The sequence below is a fragment of the Myotis brandtii genome, unplaced genomic scaffold (assembly GCF_000412655.1).
Source record: "Myotis brandtii unplaced genomic scaffold, ASM41265v1 scaffold125, whole genome shotgun sequence".
Classification (NCBI taxonomy): Eukaryota; Metazoa; Chordata; class Mammalia; order Chiroptera; family Vespertilionidae; genus Myotis; species Myotis brandtii.
Window position 1 is genome coordinate 12,486,236 of NW_005354385.1, and position 21,942 is coordinate 12,508,177.

At 38.8% G+C, this 21,942-nt stretch overlaps 1 protein-coding gene across 2 annotated transcripts in view; it reads right to left on the reverse strand.

Moving 5' to 3' along the window:
• Positions 1–21,942, reverse strand: part of PLA2R1 (phospholipase A2 receptor 1, 180kDa) — a 108,957-nt gene that overhangs the window by 54,911 nt on the left and 32,104 nt on the right. For both annotated transcript variants that reach the window (XM_005859355.2, XM_014534112.1), the window contains 6 exons: positions 18,883–18,996; positions 18,125–18,268; positions 14,237–14,431; positions 12,747–12,904; positions 9,618–9,716; positions 4,001–4,113 (listed from right to left, as the gene is read on the reverse strand). In XM_005859355.2, the coding sequence (XP_005859417.1) occupies positions 4,001–4,113; positions 9,618–9,716; positions 12,747–12,904; positions 14,237–14,431; positions 18,125–18,268; positions 18,883–18,996 (823 nt within the window). The remainder of the gene's footprint in view (positions 1–4,000; positions 4,114–9,617; positions 9,717–12,746; positions 12,905–14,236; positions 14,432–18,124; positions 18,269–18,882; positions 18,997–21,942) is intronic.

Sequence of the window (21,942 nt, forward strand, 5' to 3'; positions counted from 1 at the left end):
ACGCAAGCTCTGCATTCATGCTCTGTCAGGAAACAAAGTGGCCAGACTTTAAAAATTTTGGTAACAGTTAACAAGCAAATAAAATTCTGCTATTCAGCAATAGGGGTCTGTTTTTCTTTCCTTCTTATTCCACAAAGTGTTAAAAGTTCTAGATCAGGAGCAGTTACCGGATAACAAAAGAAAGAAGTAATTTGTAGCAGGTGGCTCTAATTGTGGCTATCAAACCTGTCGCTCAGTTGTGCAGAAGAGTGGAAAATCAATTAGCAACTACAAGCTTGGGTACTGGTGAGTGACAGGAGTGCCTTAACTCAAAGGGAAATCAGTAATAGAAGAAGATGATTACCCAGGCTGCTAGTGGACACTCCTGGATCTGGAGGGACTTTCCATTGCCAAACCTTCTCAGACAAATTTTGCTATTGAAAAATATCTGAACATGTATTGTCACTCAAAGAGCCGTGCTGTGTAGGCTTTTATATCTTAGCTGTTGGGGTCTGAATGAATAAAGTTCAGGAGTATGAGGCCCTTCCTTCCCTCACCCTGCATGTCCCATGTTGGAATCACTGCTTTGGATGTAGACATGTTTACAGAGCAGTGCACCTGTATGTTACCTGCCTGGGACAGACTCACTGGGGTGAACCTGTGGTAAGGCGGGGAGGTTGGCTGGGGGCTGAGTAGCACGCCAGCACAAGGTCACCTGGGGGGCCTCGGAGGTTAAGGCTGAGACAAAAACAAGCTTACCTGTGCCATACTTCTGCTTTAGAGTTGGACCCCACATTAGCACTGGCTACTAAATACAGTTAATCAAAGAAAAATTTTAAAATATTCACAGCATACTCTTATATTCAGCTCTGGGGGAAATAAAACAGTAGTATTTTTCTAAACACTTTCTATCATTTGTATGAAAGTCCCCAAAGGTGTTTAGAAAACGGAGCACTCGAACTCTAACAGACCTGCCTTACCCTGGCTCACTTTGGCACTATGGGTAATCTGTAATGTCACTTCGAGTTTATCCATTTATGGTGTTATCCTACATTCTTTACTTGTTTTATATACCTATTTTCTATTTCTTCAGCTGCTGGCCTGCAAGTAGCACCGACGATTACACCACGCCTTTTCTTTATTTGCTACAACCTGCCAATATGGTGCCTCTCACAAAATAGGTATTCAATAAATAAGCTTCTAATAAACTCTTGACTATTGAATTTTTACAAAGTCAGATAACATATGAAAAATAGTTAACACAGTACCAAGTATATGACAGGCACTCAATAAACATTACACACACACACACACACACACACACGCACATACACTCACAAAGAAAGAATAAGACATTTAAAAAAGGTCAGACAATTAGACTTATTTTCTTCAGTGAAAACATCATTAATTAAAAAATAATTAACAAAAGAACATAGTTTTTTGGTCAGGTCCCCGAATAAAGTCCTCTGTTGACTTCCAACCCAAGGTACTCTTGAAACCTTTGAGAGGATTAACAAATTAAGAATAAAGGCTCTTTTCCAGCCTGGGAAGGAGAAAGGTAGAACTAAGAACAACACTAGCTCATCAAAGGTAGAGCTATCCTCCACAGGAAGCGTCTCCTGAGCATAAAATGCTTCACCAGGCAATTTATTTTGCCAACGAAACCATTGTCCTATTTTCTGGTATTCATGAGTATTTAAAAAATTTTTAATCCTTACCCAAGGATACATTTTTATTTTAGAGAGAGAGGAAAGGAGGGGGAAAGGGAGGGAGAGGCAGGAGAGGAAAGGAGAGAGAAACAGTTGCCTCCCATTCACACCCCAACCGAGGATCGAACCCGCAACCTAGGTATGTGCCCTAACCAGGAAATGAACTCATAACCTTTCTGGTATACCAGACAATGTTCTAACCTAGTCACTCAGCCAGCGCTCATGGGTATTTTAAAGGCAATGCCTGCCTGGGTAAAAAAAGAAAGTGACTTGCTTTGCAGGTGCTATAGTTTTTTCATGGAACTACTTTTGTCTGCAGCAGGGAGGAGTCAGTTTCGCAGCCCTCACTGTCCTTCTTTTTTTTAAATTTTTTAAAAAATTTTTATTGTTCAGATTATTACATTTGTTCCTCTTTTTTCCCCCATAACTCCCCTCCACCCAGTTCCCATCCCACCTCCTCCCTCACTCCCCACCCACTAATAAGTAATTTTCTAACAAACTCTTGACTATTGGATTTTAACAAAGTCAGATAACATGAAAAATAGTTAACACAGTACCAAGTATATGACAGGCACTCAATAAACATTACACACACATACACACACACACACAGAGAGAAAGAATAAGACATTTAAAAAGGGTCAGACAATTATACTTATTTTCTTCAGTGAAAACATCATTAATTAAAAAGTAATTAACAAAAGAGCATAGTTTTTTGGTCAGGCCCCTGAATAAAGTCCTATGTTGACTCTGACTGGAAGACTTCCAATCCAAGGTACTCTTAAAACCTTTTTAGGGAATTAACAAATTGAGGATAAAGGCTTTTTCCCGGCCTGGGAAGGAGAAAGGTAGAACTAAAAACAACACTAGCTCATCAAAGGCAGAGCTATCCTCCACAGGAAGCATCTCCTGAGCATAAATTGTTTCACCAGGCAATTTATTTTGCCAATGAAACCATTGTCCTATTTTCTGATATTCATGGGTATTTAAAAAATTTTTAAATCCTCACCCAAGAATACATTTTTATTTTAGAGAGAGAGGAAAGGAGGGGGAAAGGGAGGGAGAGGCAGTAGAGGGAGAGAGAGAGAAACAGTTGCCTCCCATTCACACCTCAACCAAGGATCGAATCCGCAACCTAGGTATGTGCCCTGACCAGGAAATGAACTCACAACCTTTCTGGTATACCAGACAATGCTCTAACCAAGTCACCCAGCAGCGCTCACGGGTGTTTAAAGGCAATGCCTGCCTGGGTAAAAAAGAAAGTGACTTGCTTTGCAGGTGCTATAGTTTTTTCATGGAACTACTTTTGTCTGCAGCAGGGAGGAGTCAGTTTCGCAGCCCTCACTGTCCTTCTGATACGATAGTGACATTGAGGCCACTTCTGCCTTTGGTGCATTTATTCTCTGTGACACATCGTAGCACACTGTGAATTGTACAGAGTGTCAAAAGAGCACAGTTTCTCTGTTAGCATGGAGAAGACACCTGTGCACTGAGGTGTCTAACTCTAAACAAACAGATCTAAGACTTAATGGGCAAGCATTTGAATATTTGAAACCCCCACAGTTTAGTTATACTTACTTTTGTTCTAAGAAAAAACACACGTGACTCACACACATTAAATTTTTAAAAAATTAATGCTAACTAGAATATTTATTTTTCTATTACAAAGAGAAGATAAAATCTAAATGCAACTGAATATATTAGCAAAGCTAGATACTTGATAAATCTTTATGGAAAGTAAAAAGTCACCTTAATTTACTCAAAAATCAATTGAGGAGTAACATCCTATGACTTAAATTCATCTCAACCAATAATTTAATACTCTATTGTATAGTACACTTAGATTTTGATCAGTTACTTATTATGGCTAGATTTTATCTTTCCAAGGGCCCTCACGTGGGCAAGCATTTGAATATTTGAAACCTCCACAGTTTAGTTATACTTACTTTTGTTCTAAGAAAAAAAACAAAAACACGTGACTCATACACATTAAATTTTTAAAAAATTAATGCTAACTAGCATATTTATTTTCTATTACAAACAGAAGATAAAATCTAAATGCAACTAAATATATTAGCAAAGCTAGATAATAGATAAATCTTTATGGAAAGTAAAAAGTCACCTTAAATTACTCAAAAATCAATTGAGGAGTAACATCCTATGACTTAAATTCATCTCAACCAATAATTTAATACTCTATTGTATAGTACACTTAGATTTTGATCAGTTACTTATTATGGCTAGATTTTATCTTTCCAAGGGCCCTCACGTCAAAGCACAGTCATGTTTCTGACATGAAGTTTCTATGTTACCTGTTTGTAATGGTCACAAGTGCAGGAGGACAGTAATACCCACTGGCGGCGTGGTCAAAGTTTCGAAGTACTGTGTCAATTTTGTAACAGAACCCACCATGTCTCTCCCATCCCTTAAAAGAGAAAAAGGCAAATAATCTGATTTAGTTAAATAGAAAAAGATCTTTTTTATATATTCACATATATGTATATACATATATTTCAGAGCGGACGGGAGAGAGAGATAGAAACATCAATGATAAGAAGGAATCATTGATTTGCTGCCTCCTACGTGCCCTACTGAGTCACACCCAGCTGGTTTTTGTATATTCTTATTTACTATATACCCCACTATCTTCTTTGACCCACTCAGAACTCAAAACTTGAACTTCGTCTTGACAGATTTGTATTCATTCTATCTGGTAATGCTATTAGCAACAGCCACTTTTAGATTTATTTAATTCTTAAACCCTACATGTTTTAATTGACTTAAAACATAGAACCTTAAAAGCAAATGGAAATAAAAAATAAACTGATTTAGTTAAATAGAAAAAATATCTTTTTTATATATTCATATATATGTATATACATATATTTCAGAGAGGACGGGAGAGATAAGAGGGAATCATTGATTGGCTGCCTCCTATGTGCGCCACTGAGTCACACCCAGCTGGTTTTTGTATATTCTTATTTACTACATACCCCACTATCTTCTCTGACCCACTCAGAACTCAAAACTTGAACTTCGTCTTGACAGATTTGTATTCATTCTATCTGGTAATGCTATTAGCAACAGCCACTTTTAGATTTATTTAATTCTTAAACCCTACATGTTTTAATTGACTTAAAACATAGAACCTTAAAAGCAAATGGAAATAAAGGGACTCTTTCTCAAGATTCTGTCTCTTACACACACACACACACACACACACACACACACACACACACAGAGAGAGGGAGGGAGGGAGCAAGAGAGATAAAAAAAATATAGAATTTCATGCAAATACAAATGGTTCCTACAGGCTAGTAGAAATTAAGAGTGTTGCCTTTGAAGACAGAAAGCGTGGCTTTGAATCCAGGCTCTAGCCCCAAGCGACATTATTTGATCTCTCCATGTCTTAGTTTTCTCCTCTGTAAAATGGGGCAATCATAGTTTCTATGGGGCTTTTGTGAGAATCAAAGGAGACAATGTAGGCAGAGACCTCGGGATAGAGACAGGAACTCAGCAAAGAGGACACATGTACCTGGATCACAGTGTGTATTTTCCAACCTTCTTTCATACTGCTTTCCATGTTATCCCACTGAGAGGCACTGAGGTTAGGGACGTAAGAGAGATAAAAAAAAATATAGAATTTCATGCAAATACAAATGGTTCCTACAGGCTAGTAGAAATTAAGAGTATTGCCTTTGAAGACAGAAAGCATGGCTTTGAATCCAGGCTCTAGCCCCAAGCGACATTATTTGATCTCTCCATGTCTTAGTTTTCTCCTCTGTAAAATGGGGCAATCATAGTTTCTATGGGGCTTTTGTGAGAATCAAAGGAGACAATGTAGGCAGAGACCTCGGGATAGAGACAGGAACTCAGCAAAGAGGACACATGTACCTGGATCACAGTGTGTATTTTCCAACCTTCTTTCATACTGCTTTCCATGTTATCCCACTGAGAGGCACTGAGGTTAGGGACCTGGGTAAAGTCACAGACTCATGGACAAGCTGACCTGGAAGCCAATTCTGGGGCAACCTAGGATGGCCGTGGCTGGATCATCATGCACCCAAATGGAGATTGGCCAGAACATATATTTTTTTGGTAAAGATTATTCCTAAATCAATTGGTTAGCTTTCTAGAGAGAAAGCAAGCATGCTTTGGCACTCAGACAAAATTGACAAACATGTGTTTCATGACTCAGCCCTGGGAGCAATGAAGGGTGATCTATTATTTAAAATCATATGATACAGGGGATGTGCATTCATTAGTCTTCCATATTTCAACTGAATTATTTTAGTTATTTTTCCGTCAACATTATAAAATCACATCATTTATAGCATTTTCACCAGTTTTAAAACACACTTCATTCTGTGCCATACCAATGCTTGCCAGAATTTGATCAGCTATACAATTATTCCTGCTATATTCTCAGTCTTGCAGTGAATTAAATAAAACTTATTTTAGAAATCAGCAATTTTAGTTCAAAACATATTGCTCAATGAGGTGGGGGTTACAGGAGTTCCACATCCAACCAGCCAGGATGCGTGCTGAAGTCACTCCCTTCACGTTGCTCCCCAACCTTATCTACGGGGGTTACAACCCTGGCCAGAGCCCCTCCTGGGTCACGCCAGGCAGGTTAGACTGCCTGGTACTTGGGAAGGACAGGTAGCGGAAGCCTGACAATTTGACCTTTCTCACAAAGTATTCTTTCTTCATTGGTAGTTTTTAGATCACAGGCTGCTTAGCAAAACAAAAAAAAATCCAAGAACCGAACAGGCTAAAAAAATGTGGCATAGCAATAACCAGAAAAACAAAGGCTCTTTACTATAAGCCTTTGTGCACATAATGGAGTGGGAAGAATAACTGATTGTATCCATGACTATCCTTTGTCCATGAGGTGCCATTTAATTTTAAGTGAAATGATGACAACACTGAAATAATTGCTCATACTGTGCCATCCCAAAAAAAGTGACTCAGAGGGAAAAATAAACCTTTTTCTTTGCTTTGAAATTATCAAGAGTTATTTTATAAATTAGTTTTGTATGTGCAGACTGCTTAGAGAATTACATTGAAGCCATTGTCAAAAAGAAAGGCGCCTTTTGAAACCATACCCATAGACTGATGGTGCATAAAGTATTTGATGGGAATTTTGCCCTGAAGTTGAGAACTGGGTCTGAACTCCAAATCTTTAAATACTGGTGGTGCTGGCCAAGAAAGGATGATAGGGTACAAAGTTCGAATAGAACATCACTTCTGTTCCTGCTGCATAAGAAGCTAGTTGCCCTTTCAACACAAAACATGTTGAGTTGCCTTGAAAGACACAGTGAGATAAAATTTTTTCAATATTTCTGTTTATGGAGATTAAGTCAGTGATCAATTATCACTAATTCAGGAATTATAATCATTAGATAAAATGTTCAACAACCTGTCAGCTATGGCATGTGTATGTTCAGTTAGAGTATGAAGAGTCATATGTTTATGCACTGATTAATAAATCAAATGCAGTATCTAGAGAGATGGATTATTGTTCAATTGGTACATAAATAATTGGATTAGAAAAGAAAATAATTCAAGCACGATTGTATAAAAACCCAGTTTGGGAAAATTTTGATATTCGTACAATCTAAAAATCTCCAATATTTAAATCTAAATTCTTGTGTGTGTGTGAGCGAGAAAGAGAGAGAGAGAGAGAGAGAGAGAGAGAGAGAGAGAGAGAGAGAGGGAGAGAGGACATGAGAAGGTATGTTGAGGACACTGATAGGTATATTTTTTGGTAACTTTTCTGCAGGATATTATATGTATTTTTAAAAATTTAAAACATAATTTTCTACCTTGTAAATTTAAACCTAAATAGTAAGTGTTGTTGATTAAAGTACTGAAAATGCTTTATTACTTAAAATACAAAAGTATTTTTATTATCCCATTCCCAACTAATAAGTATATTGTGAGCATGCACTTCTCTCCCTTATTGTATCTAGTCATTTTAGAAAACAGAAATTTTAGTTCAAAACATATTGCTCAATGAGGTGGGGGTTACAGGAGTTCCACATCCAACCAGCCAGGATGCGTGCTGAAGTCACTCCCTTCACGTTGCTCCCCAACCTTATCTACGGGGGTTACAACCCTGGCCAGAGCCCCTCCTGGGTCACGCCAGGCAGGTTAGACTGCCTGGTACTTGGGAAGGACAGGTAGCGGAAGCCTGACAATTTGACCTTTCTCACAAAGTATTCTTTCTTCATTGGTAGTTTTTAGATCACAGGCTGCTTAGCAAAACAAAAAAAAATCCAAGAACCGAACAGGCTAAAAAAATGTGGCATAGCAATAACCAGAAAAACAAAGGCTCTTTACTATAAGCCTTTGTGCACATAATGGAGTGGGAAGAATAACTGATTGTATCCATGACTATCCTTTGTCCATGAGGTGCCATTTAATTTTAAGTGAAATGATGACAACACTGAAATAATTGCTCATACTGTGCCATCCCAAAAAAAGTGACTCAGAGGGAAAAATAAACCTTTTTCTTTGCTTTGAAATTATCAAGAGTTATTTTATAAATTAGTTTTGTATGTGCAGACTGCTTAGAGAATTACATTGAAGCCATTGTCAAAAAGAAAGGCGCCTTTTGAAACCATACCCATAGACTGATGGTGCATAAAGTATTTGATGGGAATTTTGCCCTGAAGTTGAGAACTGGGTCTGAACTCTGAATCTTTAAATACTGGTGGTGCTGGCCAAGAAAGGATGATAGGGTACAAAATTCAAATAAAACATCACTTCTGTTCCTGCTGCGTAAGAAGCTAGTTGCCCTTTCAACACAAAACATGTTGAGTTGCCTTGAAAGACACAGTGAGATAAAATTTTTTAATATTTCTGTTTATGGAGATTAAATTAGTGATCAATTATCACTAATTCAGGAATTATAATCACTAGATAAAATGTTCAGCAACCTGTCAGCTATGGCATGTGTATGTTCAGTTAGAGTATGAAGAGTCATATGTTTATGCACTGATTAATAAATCAAATGCAGTTTCTAGAGATGGATTATTGTTCAATTGGTACATAAATAATTGGATTAGAAAAGAAAATAATTCAAGCAGGATTGTATAAAAACCCAGTTTGGGAAAATTTTGATATTCATACAATCTAAAAATCTCCAATATTTAAATCTAAATTATTGTGTGTGTGTGTGTGTGATGTGGGGGGGGGGGCATGAGAAGGTATATTGAGGACACTGATAGGTATATTTTTTTGGTAACTTTTCTGCAGGATATTATATGTATTTTTAAAAATTTAAAACATACTTTTATAACCTTGTAAATTTAAACTAAATATTAAGTGTTGTTGATTAAAGTACTGAAAATGCTTTATTACTTAAAATACAAAAGTATTTTTATTATCCCATTCCCAACTAATAAGTATATTGTGAGCATGCACTTCTCTCCCTTATTGTATCTAGTCAAATACTTCAGTTTAAGAAAAGTGAACAGGAAAGCAAGCATTTGGATGCAGAAGTTCACTTTCTGGCTCAAAAAAAGGCATGTGCTTTCACTCTGACATCCCACAGGAAGCCTATGAAACCCCCAGGAGACAGGGCATCACATGTACAGATGGTATAATAGTATCATTTACATTTATTTTATCTCAAAAGAAAAGTAGTCTTAGGTTGAAGAGGATGGCAAGCAACACTTGCAGAGCTATAAATCCTCCCCGTGTCTCTAGCTGATAATTGTCTGGTTTGTTAAAAGTAGCCCACACTCAGAACAAAAAAGGAGGAGGGAAGGGAAGGAGGGTAGCAAGGGAGGGAGGTAGGGAAGGGAAAGAGAGGGAGGAGGGAGTGAGGCAGGAGAGAGAGGGAGAGGGGTTCACTATAAGTCGATGGAAATACATTTTTCTATTATGAAGGCCCTGCACCTACATCACAATGGCACTTACCTCTTGACAGCCTGATTCAGCATTGGAGACCACGTGGCCTGCTTTCTCACAAATGTAAGAAAGTGCCTCTTCACAATGTTTAACTTTCCAGTGTCCTTCCTGAGGGGGAAAGTATTACAAGATGAATGAATGCACCCCATTACTGATGCTGATAGGCAACACCCATATTCTGAATAAAAATATGACTAATAATAAGTGTTTCAGGATGGAGGAATGTGTTAGGATCTCATGCTGTCATTAGAAAGGACTGCCTCTCTCTGCATATGAATGAGAGGCCCTGCTCTCTGCAGTGTGTAAACAGCCGCAAGGCATGCAATCCTGATCGGTGGGCCGGAGGGGAGCAGCAACAAATATTCCTTGACATGTGCCAGGCTTCATGTTGAGTGACTTTCATATATTATCTCAGTGTTCCTGTGAGGTACGCTTCACTCCCATTTAAAAGATTAGGTTTAATACTTTGCAGAAGGACCTGTAGGCAGGAAACACTGGAGCTAGGACTTAGTACCAGGTTCAGCTGGCTTTACATTAAGCTGCTTTCAACTTTTCTTTGGAAAAGATGGGTGAGAGCAGTAATTCTCAACTTCTAGTGTGTTCCAGAATTATCCGGAGGGGTTACGAAAATGCAGATGACTGGGCCCCATGAGCAGTGTCTCATTCAGTAAGTCAGGCGGGACCTGAGAATTCACATTTCTAACAAATGTTCAGGTGATGCTGACGCTGTTGGTGTGGGGGCCAACCACGCGGATGGAGCTGAGCTCCTGCCCTCGTGAGAATGCTGCTTCCCCTCTAACCACTTCTAAGTGGGAGTACAACTGCTAACAGATTACGATTTTATCCTCCTTTCCAAAGAATTTTTAATTTTAACCCAAGTCAGACCGATAGGCTCAAACCATACAATTCAAACTTTAGGTGGTACCTCGGGCAGGCTGAGTTTTAGGGGAACATGGAGCCCTTCCATGACCCTAAGAAACATCCTCTGGAGGAGGCTGACACCGTCACCTGTAAGAGCAGCCTGAGCCCTCCCCCATCCACTATCCTGTGCCTTCAGTTACAGGATAGCGGAAGGCACACTGTGGTTGCTTAATGACTATTGGATGGATGGATGGATGAATGAATGGTTTCCTAGGTTCTCATATTCAAATTTGGGCTTTCACCATGCTCAGGTAACTTGTTCATCATAATAATTATATTCATATTGTTTTCTACTTCAAGGGAATAAATGTTACTTTTTATACATCTACTGTTTAAGGAGCTACTGAGCTGACAAAAAATGGGGCCACAGAAAGCACACTTACAGCAGCCCTATCCTGACCTACCCTGTGATATTAGCCCCTACCTTTATTCTCTGAAAAATAATTTCTCTGTCCAAATGTTGGCTCCCGTTCTGTGAACATGCTAAGTGAAATGCCCATGTTTGTCAAATAAAACGGGAGAATGTCAGTAGGAAATGAAGGTCATCTCTGTTATATCAAAACTAATGAACCAACAGAGCACCGGATGTTGTAGAATAAATGGTGGTGGCTTTCAGTGGAGTCAGAGCCAGGACAAACACTGAGAGAGCCCTGTGACTTGGAGACCCTGCCTCGCCGCTGTAATTGCAGCGGCACATATCCGGGGCAGCCTTTAAGGGTAAAACAGTAAAACACGTGCTGAGAAACTGCCCGTGTCTGATTGGCACAATTCCTTTGTCGAGCTATTTAAGGAACATGGATGAAAGTGCTTTCTGGAGGAACTCGATACAGGGTGATCTGAAAGAGTGAGGATGCCCACCAAATCCCAATAACCTAAACCCAGCCAGTAAGTTCAGCAGCTAGCTGATCAAGAGAGTAACTCTATTCTAAACACATAAGAAGCCCTTCAAATGGCTTGGGATTAAACTAATTCTGCATAATCAGATGTTTTAGATAAAAGAGAAGCTAGAGACTAGGGATACGTGTGATGTTAAGGTCACCGGGGCCATTATATTCGTCTGAAGAAAAGAGCAAGATTTTCCATTGGTGGAGTCAAGACAGTCTCTTCAATAAATGGTGCTGGGAAAATTGGACAGATACATGCAAGAAAATGAAACTAGACCACCAACTTACACCATACACAAAAATAAACTCAAAATGGATAAAGGACTTAAATATACGACCGGAAACCATAAAAATACTAGAAGAATCGGGAACGTGTGATGTTAAGGTCACCGGGGCCATTATATTCGTCTGAAGAAAAGAGCAAGATTTTCCATTGGTGCACAATGTTCAGAGGTGGCACACACTGTTGAAAGCCTTTTATGTTAAGAAGATAATGGAGCTTAAAAGCCATGACTTTCCAGAGTAATCTCTCAACACCTCAGTCCTCTCTAGTTTCATCACCCTAGACAACGGCACCACCTCCACCAAGATGCTGGTGGCTCAGGCTACAAGCTTCCCTCTCCCGCACCCCCACATCTCATTCAGCAACCATTCCTGTTTTCAGGACCCTTGGATCTGTCTGCTGTCTCCACATTCACTACACGAATTCAACCACGGAGTAGTCTCCAAACTGTTTTCTCTGCTTCCATTTCATCCTGCCCCAATCTGTTCTCTATGTAGCAGCCAGTTACTGTTAAAAATGTAAATTAGATCTTGCCCTCCATTTCCTTGAAGCTTGAGAGTGGTTCCGATCCTGGATCCATAAGCTGCCCATTTTTGCATCCCTCTAGCTCCAACTCCTGCCACTCCCTCACCCCTCACACCTTCTCACCACACTGGCCTTTTGGATTATCAGAGGTGGCAAGCCTTGGCCTGCCTCCGGGCTTTTGCATGAACCACCCTGCCTGGAATGTTATTCTCTCTGCTCTTCAAGAGGGTTTTTGTTGTTGTTCTTTAAGTCCCAGCTTACATGTTACATCTTCAGAGTCCCTTCCCTGTCAATTCCATCTGAAATAGCTGCGCCAACCATCATGTCACCCATTTCCTCAGAGCCATCCTGACAACTGTCATCACCCTGTTTTCCCTGTGGGTACGTGGTTACTGGCCAGCAGGGACGCTCCACAAGGAGCAGGGACTGTGCCCGTCTGGGTCTCTGCCACAGCTCAAGTCCTGGTGCAGGCGGCCCTCAATACAAGTCCAGCAAAGGGAGCATTGAACAAACAAATAAACTTACAGATTTCTCAGCTGAGACACATAACTGGCTTCTATTTGGAAAAATTCGGGGCTCAAGTGTATCCCAATTAGTAAAGGTGACTGAAGAGCCATTAGACCATTCAAAGGAAACTGGAGTTTTATTGCTGCTCAAACCAATCCATGTTTCCGATGCATTTTCTGTAAGAGATAAATATAAATTACTTACAGGAATCTTATTATATGCAAAGGAGATATTGCACTGGGGCTATTACCAAAACGTATCACTTTGCAAGTGATTTTTTTTATGTGATGAAACCTGTTTAAGTCTTGGTGAAAATACCCGCTTAAACTTTCCCCCTACACTGTGCTAGCTGATCTGCTTGACACAGGCCTTAGACGTGAGGCAGAGTGGGAGCTACAGCCAATGCCAGGACAATGCTTAAAAACAAGTCAGACTGCTGGGACTCTAGATCCTGCTGCGACTCTAGGTCCTGCTGGGACTCTAGGTCCTGCTGCTGGAAGGAAAGTATATCTGGAAAATTTGTTTTTGTTTCTACCTAGAGAAAGGAAAAACAGGAATGTCTATTGGATTAGGAAAAGGGCACACACAAAATGACGTTTAATGGTAGTCGAGCTTTTTGATACATTTCTCTTTCTTTTCTTTTGTTTTCTTTTCTTTTCTTTTTTTTTTTTGCCATGGGAAAAAGGAGCAGAAATTCTTAAAAGCATAGAAATGGGAGCAATGGGGTTTCCCAGAATAGAAATAAAATGAGACAGCCCAGGTAGGATGAAAAGACCCCATGTGGCTGAGAGATATGCCCAAGTGCTGCTATTGATATGGAGGCAGCCACAGGATTCTTTAAACCCCAGTGGGAAGGGTGAGGAGAAATGACAGAGACAGATTTTGTTTTCATCCTAAACTGAAATCTAACTTGAAAAGTTCCTCAGAATAGAGTCTGGAGATTTTTTTTTCCGTTTAAAACATTTACTCTAAGTCAGTGATTTTAATATTTCCTGGCAGAATTCTATATTAAATACATGAGGCAGATCTGTTTTGATGAACTAAAGCTGGGTGGAGGCCTAGCAACTTGGAACTCCTGAACATGTCACAAAGCTTGAAAACCACCACACGAAATAAATTATATTCACTAACTAAAGTTATTAAATCCAATTATCTTTCTAAGCAATTCCTTTTATTGCTTAGATTATATGACCACAGCACATTACTGCTATCCAGTGGCCATAGAGCTAAATTATAGGTTTAGGGTTTTTTATTAGAAGTTTCAAGAAATAACATTTGCCCCTTTAAAAAATATATAAGAATATCTAATATATCTGGTATATGTGAGATGTTACAGAGTTTCTGAGCATGTATTTTATAAAAATCCAATGAATTTGCACTTCTGGGTATTATTTAGAAACTTCAGATATACCAGGTATGTGCCATAAATAAGCACTTTTAAGTAGCTTAATTTAGAAGTTACTATATTATATTTCGTACCTCTTAAATCAAAGACATTTGGCACTCACCATCTCCAAGGAGGTTTACAAGAAACTCCACCTCCGCTAACGAAGCTATGTCTATCAATGCACTGCTATTAGACTGGCAAGAACGCAAAGCCTCGGTCCAGGTCTTTCCCTCTTTCTGAAGTTTATAGCAGTTCTGATTGTGGGGACTCCAGCCAGACTCACAGTGGGTAGCATAATATTTCCAAGCATCTTTTTCTTTTTAAAACAACAACAACATAAACAAAAACAATTTCATTTCCCACATTTAATAAACATTACTCATTACTCTTGATGTAAATATTATTTTTAATATATGAAAAAACATAAGTGATGACATCAAAATATGATTAAAATTTTGAGAAACAGAAAAATGAAACAATAACATAAATTATAGGATTCCAGGTCTTCAGAGTTGAGAAGGATCCAACCTATGACCCAGACCTAATGGATCTCAGTGCTTCATTTTCCAGATGTGATTTCTAAGGCACAAAGAGGTAAGGAGACTTGGCAAAGGTCATGTAGCCAAAGCTGAGAGTCGGGGCTAGGTATGAAATTGACCAGTTATAGTTCTCCATTTAAAAAAAAATTTTCACACTGAAAAAGGTCTGTTATGAACCATAATTTAAATTATATTTTATGTACAGTATGTGGGTGGAGATATTTATCCTGGACTGAAAAGAGTCAGAAGTTCTGGCCAATTCCTCTAGAGCAGAGATGACAAGTAGCCTTCATCTCGAGGGTCAGTCTGAGTGCCCGTGGCATCCCTCTGGATTCTTAGGAACTCTGGGTTAGAAGTTAAGGAAAATGGTGTCATGCTGCTTTGAGATTGGAGGGGAAGCCAAGGGTGTACATGGCAAGTTTGGACTCTTTTCTTCCAGGAGCTTGCCCCCAACCTGGTGATAGCCTCTTTATTTTATTTTATTAACACTACTGAGTGCCTTCCTTACGCACTAATTTAATTAGTTGCAATTCCACTGCAGCATGAGAAACGACATTCTTTTAAAATTGTTTTTAGGGCCCTAGCTGATTTGACTCAGTGGATAGAGCGTCCACCTGAATTGAACCAGGACCCTGTGGACGGAAGGGTCCTACTGGTTCAATTCAGATCAAGGACACATACCTCATTTGCAGGCTCCTCCCTAGCCGGCCCCGGTGGGGCACGTAAGGGAGGCAACCAATCGATATTTCTCTCAGATCAATATTTCTCTCTGTCTTTCCCTCTCTCTTCCACTCTCTCTTAAAAAATCAATGGAAAAAATATCCTTGGGTGATGATTGAAAAAAAAAGAAAAGAAAAACATTGCTTTTAGGGCTCTGACAGCAATTAGCACCACAGCTGAAGCATGTAGAACAGTGATGGCGAACCTATGACACGCGTGTCAGAGGTAACACGCGAACTCATATTTTTGGTTGATTTTTCTTTGTTAAATGGCATTTAAATATATAAAATAAATATCAAAAATATAAGTCTTTGTTTTACTATGGTTGCAAATATCAAAAAATTTCTATATGTGACACGGCACCAGAGTTAAGTTAGGGTTTTTCAAAATGCTGACACGCCGAGCTCAAAAGGTTTGCCATCACTGATGTAGAACATTTAGGTATCCTCTAGCCAAGTGGTTTTCAACATAAAAAAGCAATGTCCCAGACCCTCTTTTAAAAATGGGACCTTGAGCTTCACTCGAAAGGTACGATAAAAATAAAAACAGGAGCTTCTCCAAAGAACTTTTGTCATATATGCATAATCCACGGACACAGACAACAGTGTGGGGAAGGCCTGGGGCAGGAGGGCAGGGGAGGGCCAGAAGGGGTCAACGGGAAACAAAAGGAGACATATGTAATACTTTCAACAATAAATATATATTTTTTAAACTAAAACAAACAAACAAAACAAAAACAGGAGCTTCTCTGATTGAAGCACAGGTGGACTCAAGCAAAGAACCTGGGGATCCTGGAACGCAGTTTGAAACGCTGGAACGGATCATCACAAGGACTTGTTGAACTTGAGGTGACAGTTACAAATCCAAACAAATTTAGCTTAACTGCCCTCATTTCTGGTCTCTGGCCTCAGTTAATAGAGCAGGGGAGTAGATAAAACAAGAAAAAAAGGGCAGTAGGAGGGAGTGCAAGAGGCCATAAGAATGAACAAATAAAGAAGGAAGAAATGGAGAAGGAAAATGATAGGAAGAGAAGGAAGGTATGAGCAATTCAGCACATTATTGAAACAATGAAAAATATCTCTACATAAGACAAAGGCACAATGCTTCTTCTATCCCAACCCCTATTCTACAATACCCTAAGACTTAGCTATGTAAAGGAAATTAGAAAGTTAAAGCCTAATTGTAAGAAATAATATTTTAAAATGATAATTCAGCTTATTATTTTAAATCTAGAGTTGTTTCTGATTATTCTGGTAATGATTCTTTTAACAGTGGTTAGGTTTTATCTCTGCTTTTAAGTTAAGGCATTAATTCCTACAGAAACTAAAAAGAGGTAATAGACCTTAAACAGACAGAAATAATTGGATGTCCAGGTACTAGATTGTAATTAGGTAGTATTCAAGTTACACCTAAAAGTTTTGTATATTATTTCAGAAGGAGGATGTCTTACTATTTAGAATTATAGAGTGTGATAGGAAATCAATGAAGCAAAGAATTTTCTAAAACTGTTTTCTAATTTATATTTAATTTCTAGGGCAACTATCAATAAAACTCAAAATTAGAAGAGAAAAGGAAGCATTCTTTTTTCAAATCCAGAATGATTAAGAATGCACATTTTTTAAAAAGAGAGGAAGAAAATGCTTAGGTTTTCAAATGCTTAGGTTACTCTGCTTTAGATTTTTTCTTTTAATATATTTTTATTGATTTCAGAGAGGAAGGGAAAGGATGAGAGAGATAGAAACATCGCTGATGAGAGAATCATTGATCGGCTGCCTCCTGCACGCCCCCCACTGAGGACCGAGCCCGCAACCTGGGCATATGCCCCTGACCAGAATCGAACCCAGGACCCTTGAGTCCACAGGCTGACGCTCTATCCACTGAGCCAAACCAGCCAGGGCTCTGCTTTAGTTTTTACTAAAAACCTAAATGCATGTGTTAAATTCATGGTGCCTTTAGAACAAGCATGTCAAACTCAAAGGCTAACACGGGCCAAATAAACAAGGTTTAAGTGTATGTGGGCCACAAAAAAAACCCCAAAAGCTTCAATTTTCATAGAAACGTAGGTTTATTTCGATAAAGACATGCTGAATACAAAGGGCTGAAATAAATGAGTAATCGTTAACATAAAACAATAGAACATTTTAATAAAAATTAATATATTTTCTTGAATATTAACTTACCAGACACTGAATAACTACACAAATTAATAAGCGTAACGCAAATAAACCTATTTTTCTTGTTCTCCGAAAGCAAAATATTTCCTGTTGCTCACACCAAACAAGTCAGTCCAAGACTAATGACGTGGCAATCGGCTGCTAAAATATTCACTGCTAGTATTAGTGGGGAGAAATGGTGTGCTTGTGGTAAGGTGAGTAAGGGAAATGAATGCAACACGATTATAGTAATCAGTCATTAGCGAATGTTGTAGTTCATTGTTAATAATTATGTACAACAGGATATTGTAAAAATTAAGTTACAAAATTTTTGTTAAAACGTTTCTTACATACCGCTATATTGACTGGGCCACAAAAATATTTGTTGTGGGCTGCATGCGGTCCACGGGCCGGGAGTTTGACGTGCTTGCTTTAGAATAACAAATATTATCTTGTTATACATTTTTATTCCTACAAATACAAAACTAGCCTTAACTAAGTTTAAATTAGGAGTTATTAGCAAAAATGGAGGACTTTAACTATATTGAAAGGACAAGTAAGCAATTCATAAGAAGAATTCAAAATGAAAACACTTACCCACTACTTCGTGATCAGTGTGGTTTAAGTATTTTTTACAGACGTAAGGTAAGGTGGCCTCACAGTCCCGAACTCTCCAGGCATTTGGCAAAAATGGATTAAATGTCCCACAGTGATATTCAACAAATGGCTCAAAACTTATTTCTGAAAATAGAGTGTTTGTGTATTTCATGTTAGAAGCAAAAGCAGTTACTTTAATCTATATTGAAATGTAGCATTAGCATCAAGGAGACAACCCTTCCCTTTCACATATATGGTAAATCCTTTAAGACCTTATATTTATGATTTTGCAGTTGAAGTCCAGACATGACAATAAAATGATTTCCCAAAGTTGGCAATAGTGGATTTTATTGCTTTAAAGCAGAGAAATGTTTTGCTTTTTGTGGCTATTTTTAAAACAGCTGACTAGAATCTTGGCTCTGACCCAGATCCTCTTGCAACCTTGGTTAAACATACAGCTTACCTTTTTGGCCTCCATTTTCTTGTCTGGAAAAGCCTTACAGGAATTAAGTCAGGCTTAACATTTTTTGTAAACCACTTTCAAAAGAATTTTCACATGTCATATGGGGTTAAGTGCTAAGTGATATTTTCAAATAATCTACTTAACATATTTAAATATTAGTTATTTTTACCTGAGAGTTAATTTTGAATACTCTCTATGCAATTGTTTTAACAGCACATATATACGTGGGAAATACTGCTGTTTCAGGCTGCGGGATGACCCCACCTGTTGAAGATAAATAAAACGCTGCAGGTACCTGGGTTCCAGTTCAGATGGCTGAGCGGGGTTCTGTCGGACCACTGCCAGCCAGCATTTTCATCCAGCTGGTTCAGACCCATCCACACCTCCACTGCTTCACCCCTTAAGTGCTCTGAAATGAAGAGAAATTAATTTTAAAAAGATCAATGTTACACTTCTTTCTTGTTTTTCTATTCCTGGAGCACAGTCATAAATTAACTCCAGTCAATGACAGAAAGGGTTTAAGAGCTACTAACCCCACTCTGGTGCTCCAGAGTAAAGAAGCCAGCCTTGTCCAGCTGGTGTGGCTCAGTGATTGAGCATCAACCTATGAACCAGGAGGTCATGGTTGGATCCCCAGTCAGGGCACATGCCCGGGTTGTAGACTAGGTCCCCAGTAGGGGGCATGCAGGAGGAAGCCAATCAATGACTCTCTCTTTCATCATTCATGTCTCTCTCTCTCTCTCTCTCTCTCTCTCTCTCTCTCTCTCTCTCCCTCTCCCTTCCTCTCTGAAATCAAGAAAAACATAAAAAAAAGAAGCCAACCTTTCATCGTCTTGAGAAATAATCAGTCTCCTGGAGGCTCACCGACAGAAGTGTGTAGGCATCTAGAGATGCTGCCTCTCAGTGGGTGTCAATCCATCCGAGTGCATGGTTACGACTTCGAGACCATTTCAATTGTGTGCACTTAGGGTTACAGAGGGTGAGGGGGAAGTGGCCAGGGCCACTCCCAGAAAGGCTTTCTTTGCTCCACATGTGACTGGAGACTTCAGCTTGCAGCCTCAGGACTCCAGCCGAGGAGTCTAGATCCAAGTGAGCAGAGGACCCAGAGGGATCCGTAGCAGGTTGGAACGTAAGGGCCATGCATGAAGCAAGTGATTCTTCAACTTGGGGTGAGAAGTGTTTCGGTCAGGCTGGCTCTGTGGACCCTATTCCTTCCTAACCACCGCGCACAGCCCCTCAGGTTTTAATTTGACGCCATTTTGGTTATAAATGCTATGTATAAACATGTGCATTGACATGCTTGTGCAGAAGAATATGGTTATCGAAATTGAAGAATTAATGAAAATCTTTCTTGTTTTTTTCTTTGTGTGCACTTGAATTCTAAAAAATTATTCTAGAATAAACAGGTACTACTTGTACTATAAAATATGGGGTGGGGGGAGACAGTGTGAGAAACATTTAGTGCAAATGGCTAATTTTGTGACACTTCCAAATACTGCCACTTAATCCTATTTCTTTATGTGACATTGGTTAATATAGTATATAAATTTTAGGTGTACAACATTACAATGTGATATCTGTCTGTTATTGCATGCTCACCACCAAAAGTCTAGTTTCCATTCATCATCCATATTTTACCTTCTTTTCCCATTTAATCTTTTCATCTATGAAGGAGAGCCTTGTTCTCTCATGGTTCATCTGCTTTGGAACCCAATTTATTTTGCACCAGATGTAGGAGCCCTGCCCGAGACTGAGACAGATAAGAGTTGTAAATAGGGCGGCTACATGTCCCAATTTGCCTTGAAAACTCAAGGTCTATGTTATGTTGTTAGCTCCAGAATAATGATGAATCACAGTTGCTTTTACCCTCAAAAGAGTCACAGTCTGGATGATCCATTGTATAGTCACCCAGGTTATAGGAGTCAGTGTATTCACTTAACAAGGCTGCAGCATCCTCCGTGGTTGGACATTTCAATATAATATTGAGCAACTGGAAGAATCTAACACAATTAGGAAAGAGCAAAAGGTGCTTTATAATTTTGAGAGCCCAGACATCACTAAACAGAAATAGCATAACATTCATGGGCCCTGCCCTTCCAAATTCCCGAGGCATTAACTTGGAGTCTCTTCCTAGTGCTGATTAGTTCAGTCCTTTCAATGTCATTGTTTGATTAAGTCATATACTGATGGCAGGGGGCAGAATGGAAGATGGATGGACAAGACGGAGAAATTTTCACATTTCATATGGTGTAAGTGCCAAGTCATATTTTCAAATAATCTACTTAAAATACTTAAATATTAGTTATTCTTACTAGAGTTCATTTTGAATACCCTCTGTGCAATTGTTTTAACAATATACATTAAAAAATCATAGTGTAATTTATTATCTTGTTTAAAAGTACCCAAACAGTCTATTTTACTTTAAGACTAAATTGATTCATAATTTTATAGTAGCAAACTCAAACCTGAATTCCTTTGGCTATCTCTTGGCACTTGTGAAAGCCTAGGTAATTCCATATACTATAGTTAGTGTTCATCAGTGATAGTAGCCTATTTTCATCATTAAAAAAACACCTTGATCAGAATAGGCTTCCCCATTTACGAACAGACTTCTGTTTTCCTAAACAATCCCCAGTCTATTTATAGAATTGTGGTATTTAAATAAAAATCTCTGACATATTTTTTAAAATATATTTTATTGATTTTTTACAGAGAGGAAGGGAGAGGGATAGAGAGCTAGAAACATCGATGAGAGAGAAACATCGATCAGCTGCCTCTTGCATACCCCCAACTGGGGATGTGCCCGCAACCAAGAAGGTACATGTGGGCCAGAATCAAACCCAAGACCCTTCAGTCTGCAGGCTGACGCTCTATCCACTGAGCCAAACCGGTCAGGGCTCTCTGATGTATTTTTAAATTGTTATTTAAGTTTGATGAGCAAGTCCAAACCCTCTTATTAGAAATACTGACAGTGAAGATAGGTAACAATTATAATTCATATGTGGTATGCAAAATTTGCTATGAAAATCATTACAATCTAACAATGACTTTGGAAATGGTGTTTTTTCTAGAATGTGATTCACTCAAATCAGTTTCAATGATGATTTTTCACTTTTGCATGTCTGTGGGGAAAGGAGCAGGCATGCATTTTTCTTGCATTTGTTTACAAACTTTCTGGAAGATATTAATGACTTCCCCAAACCTTAAAACATGCTTCCACTTCCACCCAGTGAATCTACTTCTACAAACATAGAGAAATAATTAGAGATCTATACACAAAGGTATGTGCAGGTGTGGTTTATAATAGCAACAGATAAATAAAACAAAATAAATAATTGTATCTATCTATTCCTAT